Raw genomic sequence first — 13,420 nt, 5'->3', positions numbered from 1 at the left:
TAACTGAAGTCATATCGCACAAGGTGAGATTGGATTTCTTTCTCATGGCATTACCTTTTTGAGACACAGTCTCTTTCTGTAGCCAAAGCTGACCTTGAATCCTTGGTGATTCTACTCTGTCGGGCTCCTGAATTCTGGGATTACAGGTGTGCATGCCACACCCAGTTCTTCTGATACTTTCCTCATTTTGATTCCCCCATATCCTACCACCTGTGCTTTTCATTATATTTTCTTCAAAAGTATATGATGACCTATGATTTCTACCTATTTCCATTAGGTTTCTGTTAACATTGTACAGCACTTCCATATTTCCTGTGGCTGATGTGTCCACCCTCCCTTGTCTTCCTCCCCCTCCCTTGTCTTCCTCCCTCCTCCTTCCCCTTCCTTCCCTTCTCCTTTCTTCTCTCTCTGAAACAATGAAACAAATTAAGATTACTATTATTTTTTGGTTGCTGTATTAAAGCTTTTCATTCCATGTCTCTCTGTCTCTGTCTCTCTGTCTCTGTCTGTCTCTCTCACAGACACGCAGACACGCACACACTGCATGGTTTAACTTACACATGTCTGAGGGCTGCCTGGGAAAACACTGAAATCCAGAGAGCAGGCAGTCAGAAAGTAAAGATTACAAGAAGGTTGGCGATTTCCAGGCATGAGATGAAGGTAGTTTTTTAGACATGGGTCTCTTTTCCCAAGGCAATCCCAAACTTACTTTCAAAATCTTCCCTCTGATCATTCAGGACTAACTGGCCAGCCCCTAATCGAAAGTCATCTGATTAGGATGTTCTAGTATATCTATGGAGTCCCATTTGCAAAGCACCAATGTTGGTATTTGAACAACTGGAAATTGTGTGCGTGTGTGTGGCTGTTGGCTCACTCTATCTCACTGTCACCAGAGGCTATCTCTACTAGCCCTTTTATATGAAATCACACTAGAAAGACAACTCTAAGGAATTCAGTCCAGCCTCATCAAGTTGACCTGCCATAGGAGATGTTATTTCTGTAACAGGGCCCTGGAACTTAGTAGGCCCTGAAACCTCAGCACAACTGAATCCATAATGGAAATACCATTCAGGATATAAAACTCAGCATGTAGACAGTTCCACCTGTCAAAACTAACAGAAAGGAAGGCCTAATCCATCAAAGTTCATAGTTCTGGGAAGGTCTCTAAATATACTAACCTTGCCTTTTGGCTTCTGTAGTTCTGCTTCTGGCTAACTGTTCTTGTTAACTGAAGTATGTCAATCCTGGCCAAGGTTTTTGTTCTTAAAAGCTCATCCTGAAAAAGGCTCAGTGCTACACTGGGATCCTGAGCACCCAATGTAGTCGCAAGCTGGCTAATAAAGACTTTATATTGACTTAAGTCATGTCCAAGCAGTCTTCCCTGGTGAATAACTTACAATTTCCTCTTCGGAATATGCTATCCGGGACTTTCCCCAGAACTTTCTGAGTCGACTTGCTCATGGAGGATGAGAAAAAGAGTTTCAAAGTCCATTTCTTGACAGGACTTGCAATATTAGCACTGGAGGCTAAATAATCAAGAGTTCAATGCCTTCCTGCTTGGTTATATAGCTAATTCCAAATCAACATGGGCAGCATAGTGAGATCTTACCTCAACCAACCAACCAACCAACCAACCAACCAACCAACCAACCAACCAACTACCTAAATCATGTGCTGTTTCTTCTCTTTTGTTTTTGTTATTGCATTATGTAATTGTTTAATTATTTGCAATGAGATGGATTGAACTACTTATCTCTAGTTAGATATGAAATTTGGAGGGTGGAGTCTTGGGAAATGAAAGTTCCTCATGCTCTATTCTGCTCTAGATTTTAAAGATAGCTCACTAAAACTGATTGTTACTCTGCTTTCTCAAACACATCCAGAGTGAAATTAACTAGCAGCTGTGGAGGAACACTCAGCCAATTGTTGTCTTGAATGGTCATTGTCTTAGAGTAGTGGTTGGTTACATGCCCAGCACTCGAAGCATCAAAACTAATTGGAACCTTCTTAGAAAGGGACATTTGGAGGTTTTGCTTGTTATTTACACTGGAAAATTTCAACTAACTGGTAACTGCAATGGTATAGTTTAGCAATGTGTGTTTAACAAAAGCCCCAGGTAAGATGGAAATGGAGTAGAATTTGTATGCCACTGGCTGCTCGAGTCCTTCAGAAACTGTGATCAAGCATATGCAGGTGACCAGAACTCAGACCTAACTAATAGCTGTGGTGAGAGCCCATGATGGCTGAGTTATTTTTGAAAGGGTAAATAAGAGGAGCATTTGCACAGGTCAAGAGGAAACCACCTGCTGTACTTCACAGAAAGATCTGTAAATCTATGGAGCCTCTCTGTATGATGTCAGGACCTAAATTTTGCAGGAGCTGTTTCTCTCAGATTAGGATGTTAAGATACTCATTTGTGTCCTGCAGGGGGTTTGGGATGTACAATGAAGTAAATTACATTCACAGTAAGGTTCTTTCAAATGTATTATTAATGTGGTGGAGCGCTAGTGATTGAGTCCTGTGGAAAACCGGGTTATAGTCTTAAAGCAAAAGATCTCTTGGACAAAACATTTTACTGAGATGAACAACGATGCTATAGATGGACCTATGTATAGGTTCCCAGAAGAATGTATTGGAGATCCAGATTTAGTGATGTTTAATGTATAAGCCTTCTCCATCTTTCTCAGTTCCTAAGATAATTCCATGTAGTGAAACACCATTAACAAGTCACATCACCTAGGTTTTACAAATGAGTATAATATCCTCTTGAGTTCTCTACCATCTTCCTCTATCTTTCACAGGTGGAGAGGCATCTCACAAAGCAAGCAGGGTTGAGCAACAAAGGCCAGTCTGGGGACACTATAAATAGAAAACAGAAACCATAGCAGAATGGGACGGGGATAATCACAGAGCAAAAAGAAGAGTAACATGTCTTAGGATCCTCAGGGAATGGAGCTGCATTAGAAATGGAAAGAGACTAGGATCACATGATCTCTGATAGCCTCAGTGGCTTTAAAATGTCAGGTGCCCTTTGCTAAACTGGCATTGAAATGTGGGAAATTAAAAAGCAAAGCAAAACAAAGAGATGTAAAATTGCCTAGGGAATAGACTAAAATGTTGTCTTCCCTGCTTTGGTCTATACATTCTGACCTGGTCAGCCAGGATTGAAAACATGCTGCTTCAGCCTTGATGCAGGGGGAGGGGCTTGGACCTGCCTTTACTGAGTATACTAAGCTCTGCTGACTCCCCATGGGAGGCCTTACCTTGTTGGAGGAGAGAATGGGGCGGGTGTTGAGGGAGAGGGCTGCGGGGGAGGGGGGGCAGGAGGAGGGAAGAGAAGGGGATCTGGGTTGGTATGTAAAATGAATAAAAAATTCCTTAATAAAAGAGATTGTAGAGCTACCAAAACAAACAAACAACAACAACAGCAACAACAACAAAAATCAAAAACAAAAAACAAAAAAACAAAATATGGTGCTTAATTTCCAAGGAAACAGAAGCTCCCTAGATGGCAGTAAGTTTTAAACTCAGTGCAACCCACCAAACTCCCCTGGGTCCCTGAGGTCCAGTATAATAGCTTCTTCAGTGTAACAGTTTCTGAGCTCTTCATTCAGATGGCTGAGGAGGTTTGGAAACAAGAAAGGCTCTTTGATTTCATGAGGAGCTTTCAGGATGCAGCACCTTCTCATTTATGCTCTTCGAGGGTCATGTGAGTTTGGGTGGGAAGAAACTCTAAAAAAAACCAGGATGATCTATCCTTTGAGAGAACTCTGTCTGTGAAATTGGTCATGAGAAATTTGCTTTAAAGCAGAGAAAACGAGAAATTTCTTTTTGGTTTTTTTGTTTGTTTTGAGATTATTTTTTTAATTTAAATTTTTTATTCATTTTACCTACCAACCACAGATCCCCCTCCCATCCCTCCCCTCCCCACCTTCCCTCCGGCTCCCTATCTCCTCCTCCAAAAGAGTAAGTCTTCCCATGGGGGGTGGGCAGCAAAGCCTGGTACATTCAGTTGAGGCAGGACCAACCCCCCCTCACGCCCCCCTGCATCAAGGGTGAGCAAGGTGTCTGACCATAGGTAATGGGATCCAGAAAGCCAGCTCATGCACCAGGGATAAATTCTGATCACACTGCCAGGGAGCCCTCAAACAGATCCAGATGCACAACTGTCTCCCATATACAGAGGGTCTAGTCCAGTCTCATGCTGATTCCACAGCTGTCAGTTTAAAGTTTGTGAGTTCTTATGAACTTGGTTCAGTTGTCTCTGTAGATTTCCCCATGATGATCATGAAAACTGGGAAATCTAAAAGAAGTGGAATTTCTTGAGAAATCATCTTTGTATAGTCTGATTTGAAGTTTTAGTTAGCAGCTTCCTTTAGGAGTTCTAGTTTGCCATTTGACTGGGTCCTTGAAACCAGCACAGTGGGGCTCAGGACAATAGAGCAAGGAGGAAGGTACATGCTAACCAGACCTGTGAATGGGAGGCACTGTGAAGACAGATTAAGGAATTTATTCATCTTAACATTTTGCAAATTACTAAATAGAAAAAAATTAATTCTTAAGGGAAATTTGTGTGAAGTAGACATTGTAGAGATCAAAGGCAAGAAATTGGGTAGAGGAAATCAGTCTAACTTCAGTGATTCCTGATCTTGACTCCCCCCCCACCACACACACACCACTCACTTTGATTTTCACAATTGACAGAGGAAGCCTAAGTTTAGGTGTGCTCTTGTGAAAACAGACTGACAGGGGCTGGTATTGGCACAGTTTTGAGGCTTCAAGCCCCAATTGGGTTGTGAGAACTTTTACTGCTCTGGAGGCATTGGCTATAATGGCATAGTAGGACTTGGCATAGTGATGGGATAAAGGGATGAGTTCTCCTGGGAAAGGGAGAACGATGGCCAACGTTCAGCAGTTTCACAAAGGGTTTTGTGCAGGCTATGTGTGAAACTGCAGACATGGGAAGGAGGTGGAATGATGATCGTGGGACTGAACAGAGGATGAGAATGTGTGGCCCTCTGAAGGGCTAGCAAGTGTAAAGTTCAGAGTTTTTAGAAGAGAAAAGGGCATGTAAGTCATGCTCAGTTATGTTAAGCTAGGACAGCTAGTTAAATGATATGTGGTAATTTGTACTTCCTGCAGCATCTACAGGAAATCAAGTCCTAAAGCATAGAGCCAGAAAACTACTGAGAAGGAAGGAAACACTAAGAATGACCAGGTCAAGCGTACTGGATGTGGGTGAGTGGCTTTGAGAGAAGACTGAAAAATCAAGAATGTGTGTTGTATGATGTAGACTCAGTTGGAGGAAATATGGAAAGCAGGACCTCTGGGCTTCTGCAGTCTGACTCTAGGTCTGTGATCTGTGCTAAACAGAGATGCATATTAGCCTAGGAAGCAAATCTGGTTCATATATACTACAGCTGAGTGCCTCTAGTTTGTCCAAGGGCAGTCTGGAAATCTGATTTCCAGCATCCTAATCAGACACTAAAGGACATACAGGAAAATCTGAAAAGGTATTTGTTCATGAATGTTTGCCTGATACTAGTACAAATTAGATTGAGCATAGTAAATAGCATTTATTAAGCAACTTATATGGGCCACAGAGTTCAGTAAGTCCTTTTATTTAAATTCTCATAATCTTGCAATGTATCATTATTTCTATCTTATGGTTCAGGAAATTATAGGGATCCAAAGAAAAATACTAATGCTACTAATGAGAGGTAAACCCAAAGATTTATCCCCGGTGGACTCACATATAGATTGCACGAGATGTGCTATTACATTCTTGCTTGACTATAACCAAGTAGATGTTTAGAAAATGCAAATCACATCAATAAAGGCCATATATTTGATTAAGTCCCCAAATGTCTTCTTGATGTGCTTTTCCTTAGAGAAGACAAGTCCCTGGCTCAAAGGGACTGGATATGAAGATCTTTGCTCAACCTTGTCCCCAAGGCATGACCTCATATACCAGCATGTTACAACCCTTTACAAACTCTCTGCTATAAGCCACAGTTCTCTCTCTCTCTCCTGTTGAGTCATGTGCTTTATTGACATCGATCAGTAATTAGAATAGGTTTATCACCAAGCTCTATTTCTTTTGGTAATCCCCCATGTCTTTGAGAAAAAACAGTTAAAAACTACCAATAGTTGATCTTGTTTACCAACTTGCTTGGGCTTCTTGACCGAGTTTAGTTTTTCTTATATCTCTTTATATTGTATCAAAGGAACACCTGTGTAGTAGGGAAGTGTTGCTGGGGTCCGAAAAGATATGCAGTAGATAACAGCTGATATTTATAAGGCCAATCCACCAGATGATCAACTAATCTGATGGAGGAAATTCATAAGCAAGGCTTATGAAAAATATTGCTTATGAATACTGTCTGTCTTTCTGTCTGTAATTCTCTTGTGTGCTACCCTAATTTCCCCCTAAAACAGCTTTAGGATTTGTCCCCTAACCTTGGCACTGTGTCCCTCACTTTTTGGGCACCGTTATTCCTTTGTACTAGTAGAAGGATGTCTTCTCCCACACTATGCAATTCTGGTAAATAAAACAAGCCCTCACAGTTCAGCCTTTGTTCCACAAAGCAGTGAGAAACTTAGAAGACTGATTCCTATAATTAGCTAAGCTGACAGGAAAAATTAGCTAGACTGACTGTCCCCGTGTATGGATGGTAGATTTAGACTTTCACAGATATACTCAAGGATGGGGGTGCAGATGTCTGGTTTGCTGAATCAAAATCTTTCAGACACAAAAGCAACTCAAATTGCGTTGCCAGCTTCCCCTGCCAGGAAAGGTTTCACAGACAGCCAGGAAGTGTCTTCTGAGAACTTGTTTTCTAGTGACTATAACCAAGTAGCTAGTTGATGTATTAAGGATCAGGAAAGTTTACACACATTCCTTTTAACATGTATACAGAGTGAGAAAGAATTGTGGCAAAGAAACGATTCCTTCCTGATGAATTGTCTTCAATCACTCACACATCCTGGTCCTTCTGTACAGATTTTTCTGTCATCTCCAGCATCTGGAATAGGGCCAGTTATATACAGTACTGCACATTGCAATTGAATAAGTACACTTAGACTTCTAGGCAGTGAGCCTCTTATTCCTATTTTGAAAACTTTCAGGCAAAATGATTTTCACAGAGACGAGTCATTACTGTCTAGGTACAAATTGAGGTAGTCTTCAAAAAAATCTCTCCTTGCTGTTATGCAAGAGTCAGAATGAGTAGGATTTGATGTAATTTTGTCTTTCAGATGACCATGTACTATAGATAGAGCAACAATAGAGACCTGATGGAGGGGTGATAAAGGTGAAACTTTCCTTTCAGAAATACAACCAAGTTTGAAAGAGAGTCAACTTCACTATGTAAGGGGGAGGTGAAACATCTTACTGGGTTTCTGATGAGAGTGGAGGAACTAAGCATTTAAATTTCTGTGAACATTTACAGTAACTTTGAGTTACATGTAGACATCAAGAAAGTCACTCAAAATACACAGAATCTTTAAATATTTAGCATAAGCAAACATAGGGACAGTTACATGGCCCCTTGTCTTATTATTCCATTCATTTATATTTCAATGGAAATTGCTAAAACTAAATGGGCAATGTAAATGTGATTGAGTATATACAAAATATAAATGTCAATATATGTGTGCAAACAAAAACAAATATGTACTTACACAAAAAATCCATGGATTAATGAAGAATAGAAATGACTGTATGTGCAACTTGAAAACTAATTACTAAGAAGCAGATCTCAAATCAGATACTGTTTTTAACTTAGATATTAAAAAATGATGTCCAATTTGACCAGTAAGCTGTGTTTTCAGGACTGTTGGCCCTAAATTAATATTTTCCTATATTGCATGAGTATTCAGCTACATTCCCAGAATAAGGGTTGCATTCCTTTCTTTGAAGACAAGAACTATTAACTAGGCTGCAATCATAGTTCATTTAAGTACTGACTTGAACACTTTCCCATAGTTACTTATTTTGTTAAACACTCATCTATTATGCACTATGCAAACATTTTTGCAAATATTAATATATAGAATTCCTCTAACTTAAGAAATAAATGGTATGATTATGACTATCATTTTTAAGAATAATAGTTTTCCAAACATTCTGTAGCTAGTGAAAGTTATTGTGATCTCATTCATATATTCATCTTATGCTGTCTTTCCAGGCAATGTGATACTGTATGGGGATTTCTGACCAGAGATGATGTCCAGCACCATAGCCCAGACCATGGAGTCTCCTAATCACACAGACCCGGATCCTTCTCTCTTCTTTCTCCTGGGCATCCCAGGTCTAGAGAAATTCCATATGTGGCTCTCACTTCCAGTGTGCTGTCTGGGCACAGCCACAATTGTGGGCAATATAACCATCTTGGTTGTTGTCGCCACAGAGCCAGCCTTGCACAAACCTGTGTACCTTTTCCTGTGCATGCTCTCGACCATCGATTTGGCTGCCTCCTTCTCCACAGTACCCAAGCTACTGGCTATTCTCTGGTGTGGAGCTGGACATATCTCTGCCTCCGCCTGCCTGGCACAGATGTTTTTCATTCACGCCTTTTGCATGATGGAGTCCACGGTGCTGTTGGCCATGGCCTTTGATCGCTATGTGGCCATCTGCCACCCACTCCGCTATTCTACCATCCTCACTGACACCATCATTGCTCGAATTGGGGTGGTAGCTATGATGAGAGGCTCCCTGCTCATGCTTCCATGTCCCTTCCTCATTGGTCGTCTGAGCTTCTGCCGAAGCCATGTGATCCCACACACATACTGTGAGCATATGGCCGTGGTGAAGCTGGCCTGTGGAGACACCAGGCCCAACCGTGTGTATGGGTTGACAGCCGCACTGTTGGTCATTGGGGTTGATTTATTCTGCATTGGTCTCTCCTATGCCCTCATCGCACAAGCTGTTCTTCGCCTTTCATCCCAAGAAGCCCGGTCCAAGGCTCTAGGTACCTGTGGCTCCCATGTCTGCGTCATCCTTATCTCTTACACACCAGCCCTCTTCTCCTTTTTTACACACCGCTTTGGCCATCATGTCCCACTCCACATTCATATTCTTTTAGCAAATGTCTATCTGCTTTTCCCACCAGCTCTTAACCCCATGGTATACGGAGTGAAGACCAGGGAGATTCGTGAAAGGGTTGCCAAGGTGTTTCAGTGGGGACAAGGAACTGGACTCAAAACATCTAAGTAATTATGGAGTATATAGAGTACATAAAATTGAAAAAACATCTTTTTGAGATTAAGAAATTCTTAGTATTTGAAACTGGAAAAATATTTTAATGCTGGGATAAGATCCTCTGTAAAACCTTCTGTTCACTTACAATATCCATAAATCACCGAAGAGGGGAGGGGGCTCTGTGTTTCTTCTCCTTGATTCAGAGAAGTATAACATAAGAACATTCTTCCATCTAGACATAGAAAAAGCTTCCCCTGCCCTGGATAGGTACCCAGTTCAGAAGAGCTTCTGCATAGTCATGGGGTTCCCACACTTTCTGGACTTCTCCCAGCATCCCAAGCATGAAGTTCAAATTCACAGCATTAGGAAGAATCAGAAGACAGGACAATGGCAAAGAAATTCTTAAGCTTTTTCACAAACCCTATCTTTCCCCATTAGACCTTCAAGAGGGAAAGAGAGAAGCGAATTTTCAATAAACACAATGGGAGTTAACAGCTGTCCAGAGGCTTGAACTGAGAACACTGCATAAGACATTAGAACCTCTGTGGATGAGCGGACTGGAGAGACTGGGACATACCTTCATTTTTAACTTCAAGCTGTCCATCTCACACATAGCTCCCTGCCTCCAGTCTCCAAGGAACCAACATAAATCCAAATGACCTTGCATATTATCCCTGAAAATATGTACTTATGTTTAAGATGTACTTGCATGTCATTACTAGGAGGACCCTTGTAAAGTCATTGACTTTTATCCCCTGACCTTGGAAAGAATAATCATGTATACAAACAAACCAGATTGGGAAATCTTAGCTACTCTTTTATTCACCCAATATTTATTAATCAATTGCTTTTTAATAATGAAGAATGGGCAAGTTTACTCTTAGCTAACTGAATGTGGTAAAAGGGTCTTTAAAAATTCTTTTGAGCTGGGCGGTGGTGGCACACGCCTTTAATCCCAACACTCGGGAGGCAGAGGCAGGCGGATCTCTGTGAGTTCGAGGCCAGCCTGGGCTACCAAGTGAGTTCCAGGAAAGGCGCAAAGCTACACAGAGAAACCCTGTCTCAAAAAAACCAAAAAAAAAAAATTCTTTTGAGTTATTTTTATTTCTATGGGTGTTGAACCTGCATGTATTTGTGTGTGTATTGTCTGTGAACTCCAGAAGATGGCATCAGATCCCCTGGGAATGGCATTAGAGATGGTTGAAAACTGCAATATGTGGCTGTTAGAGACTGAACTCAGGTCCTCTACAAGAGCAGCAAGCTCTTAGCCAGCGGGCCATCTTTCCAGTCCCTGGTAAAGAGTTCTTAACCGCATCAGTGAAATGGGGATTAGAAACTGGTCACTATACACACAAGCCTCCAGGTCTCCAAGAAGAGTAACTTCAAACAGTTGGTGTGTTACTATATGCCACTAAAAATAATCACCTTTAGTTTGATGGGAGACATTTTTTTTTGTCATCCTGTTGTCCTATGTTGATGGGACACAAGACTCCTGGACATTTACACATTCTCCTGTCCTCGGAAAGCATCAGTCTTGAGAGAGAAAAACTAAGATCTATCCTTTGAAAATTCCCATGTTTGAGAAAATAAGTATTGTTGATTTGGTACTTCAGACAGGCAGAGAAAACAGTTTGCATATATTTTAATTTAGTAAAGTATGCAAGGTACCATTTTTAAGGGAAACATTATACTAGTCAATGGGAAGACCAAAGAATGCACAGGCTGTCACCAGTTGTCACTTTGCATGTCAGTCCTTGTATTGAGATAACCTTAACATATTTTTAAGAATTGTATCTAATTCCAGATGGGCATGGTAGTACAGGCCTATGATATCACCATTTTTGAAACTGAGGCAGTAAAATCACAAGTTCAAGACCAGCTTGTGCTATATAACAAGCCTCTGTCTCAATTCCTACTCGACCCTGAAAAGAGAAAAAGAAAAAAAAAGTACATACAAATCTAAATATGACACTTCTTTACTGAGTTAGTTTTTCATTCTCTGAATTGACATCTTGCTGGCACCAAAGATCCCAACCTACTTTTGTAACTCTAGGACTTTCTGTACTCTGTCTCAGGTTCTTGAGCTAGGGGCTTGCAATGTTTCCGAATAAACTCCTGCAAGTGCACACATAGGTGTTTCTACTTGTTCATGACTTCTCATTTTAATGGGGCTCTCAGCACTCTCTGTGGTTTTACTCATTGCATGTTTTATAATGATACATTTTTTTAATCACACTCAACTGCCTTCTACAATACCTTTCTCCATGCTTAAAATGTACACTAATTTCTGTACCATAGAGTTAAATAAAATGATTCAAATAAACGACTTCAAATTCCAATCTGTGTATGAAATCTTGGCATCTATAACCATTATTTCTTCTTTTCTTGATGTATTCATTTTTTGTTACTTCCTTTCATGTTCAAGAAAGCCTGAAATATGCTGATGAAACCTCATCCCATCATCCACTTCTATTTCTTGGGTTCACAATTTGTTTGAGTTCACTAGTATGTTTTCTTCATAGCTAATTTCCTTCTATATCCCTTTGTGTGTTAGTGTGTGTTGATAAAGATCAAGCTTAGTCTTATACTTTTCACTAAGTAATTGTTTTGCTACTGAATTATATTCTTAACCAATAACCATTCTTTTTCAAAAAGATTTTTAGTACACACAAATCTTTCATAATAACAAGCTTAATTGTAAAAATTTCATACATGTACATAATGGATTTTGATCATATTAGTCTCATGCCATCACCTTTTTCATCCTTTCTACTCTTGCTACTCTCCTTCTTCTTCTTCTTCTTCTTCTTCTTCTTCTTCTTCTTCTTCTTCTTCTTCTTCTTCTTCTTCTTCTTCTTCTCCTCCTCCTCCTCCTCCTCCTCCTCCTCCTCCTCCTCCTCCTCCTTCTTCTTCCAAACTATCCCTTTCTCTACTTTTATGTCTTAAAAATATATTTTTGGTGACCCAACTAGTTCAATTAGGATTTCTCACAGAAATGTGACTGAGGAGTTATTTGTCAGAGTATGGGCAATGTAATAGTGGTTATACCATTTAAGAAATACCTCTACATTTCCCCCAGCAATGAACTCCTCATAGGCTCAGAGGGCAATGGTGTGGCCCCTTGAACCCCTCACTCCTAACAACTACTAATTGCATATATGTGTATATATATATATATATATATATATATATATATATATATATATATATATATATATATATATATATGATAAGAAGCATGGGTCTATGTAATTCCTCTGCAGGTGGATATTGAGTTTTCTCAGAACCATTTACTGAAGAGGCTGTCTTTATTCCAATGTATCTTCTTGACACAGTGGCTGTAGCTATGTGGAGTTTATTTTCAGATTCTCTCTTCTGTTGCATTTGTCTATGTGTCAACTTTTGTGCCTCACTAAGTACTTTGACTTGGAGACACTTATCTAATCTATGTTCATGTAATTGTTTCCTTTTAAATTTAATGTTATGCTCCCTTACTCCCACTAGACAATAAATTTTAGGAGACTAGGAGTAATGATCACTTTGTTTTTGAATGAATGAATATTGCTTTTTTAAAATTCCTTGACACTGAAGTAAGTAATTTTTCTTTCCTTTTTAGAAAAAGATTTATTTATTTATTATGTATACAGTGTTCTGCCTGCATGTATCCTTGCAGGCCAGAAGAGGGAGCAAGATCTCATTATAGATGGTTGTGAGCTACCATGTGGTTGTTGGGAATTGAACTAAGGACCTCTGGAAGAGCAGCCATGCTCTTGACCTCTGAGCCATCTCTCCAGCCTCTGAATATTTCTTAAAAACATTCAAAGATTTATAATCACAGACTTTATAGTTGTTTGAATTTTTATGCATAAGAACAGTAAAAAAGTTCCTATCCAGTATAGGATCATTTTGCTTTCCTGAAGGAGGATGTTTTTTCTATTTATGTAAGGTGTCAGATTACATTAATAAGAAACATGCCTCTAAATTAATTTCCTTGTTATACTTTAGGGATTTAACACCATAGGAATTCAGCTTTCTCTATTGGCTTTTCTCCCTCATGCCTCCAAAGGGGGCTTATTATCCTTAGGTTCTTGAGCTGGTAATATTTACTATAAATTCTAGAAGTCGATGCTCTCTGTCCCACTCTTAGGTGAGAATATATCCTCTTTACATGTGAAATTGTCTTTATCAAAATGCTGTATTTCTCCTTCCATTGCCAAG

The 13,420-nt window shown here is 39.9% G+C and overlaps 1 protein-coding gene across 1 annotated transcript; it reads left to right on the top strand.

The window, feature by feature from the left end:
* The first annotated feature begins 8,227 nt into the window (after positions 1–8,227).
* LOC128123967 (olfactory receptor 52P1) lies at positions 8,228–9,217 on the top strand. The gene has a single exon (XM_052760224.1). The coding sequence runs from the start codon at positions 8,228–8,230 to the stop codon at positions 9,215–9,217; it is 990 nt and encodes a 329-aa protein (XP_052616184.1).
* The last annotated feature ends 4,203 nt before the right edge of the window (positions 9,218–13,420 follow it).

Source organism: Peromyscus californicus, unplaced genomic scaffold (genome assembly GCF_007827085.1).
Source record: "Peromyscus californicus insignis strain IS unplaced genomic scaffold, ASM782708v3 Scaffold_4__1_contigs__length_199733344, whole genome shotgun sequence".
NCBI classification, from domain to species: Eukaryota; Metazoa; Chordata; class Mammalia; order Rodentia; family Cricetidae; genus Peromyscus; species Peromyscus californicus.
Note: the sequence above shows the minus strand (reverse complement) of the source record. Positions and strands in the feature narration are given on the sequence as shown.

Bases quoted from the DNA above. Each gene is read 5' to 3' on its own strand.
- LOC128123967 (XM_052760224.1), top strand. From the start codon at position 8,228: ATGTCCAGCACCATAGCCCAGACCATGGAGTCTCCTAATCACACAGAC.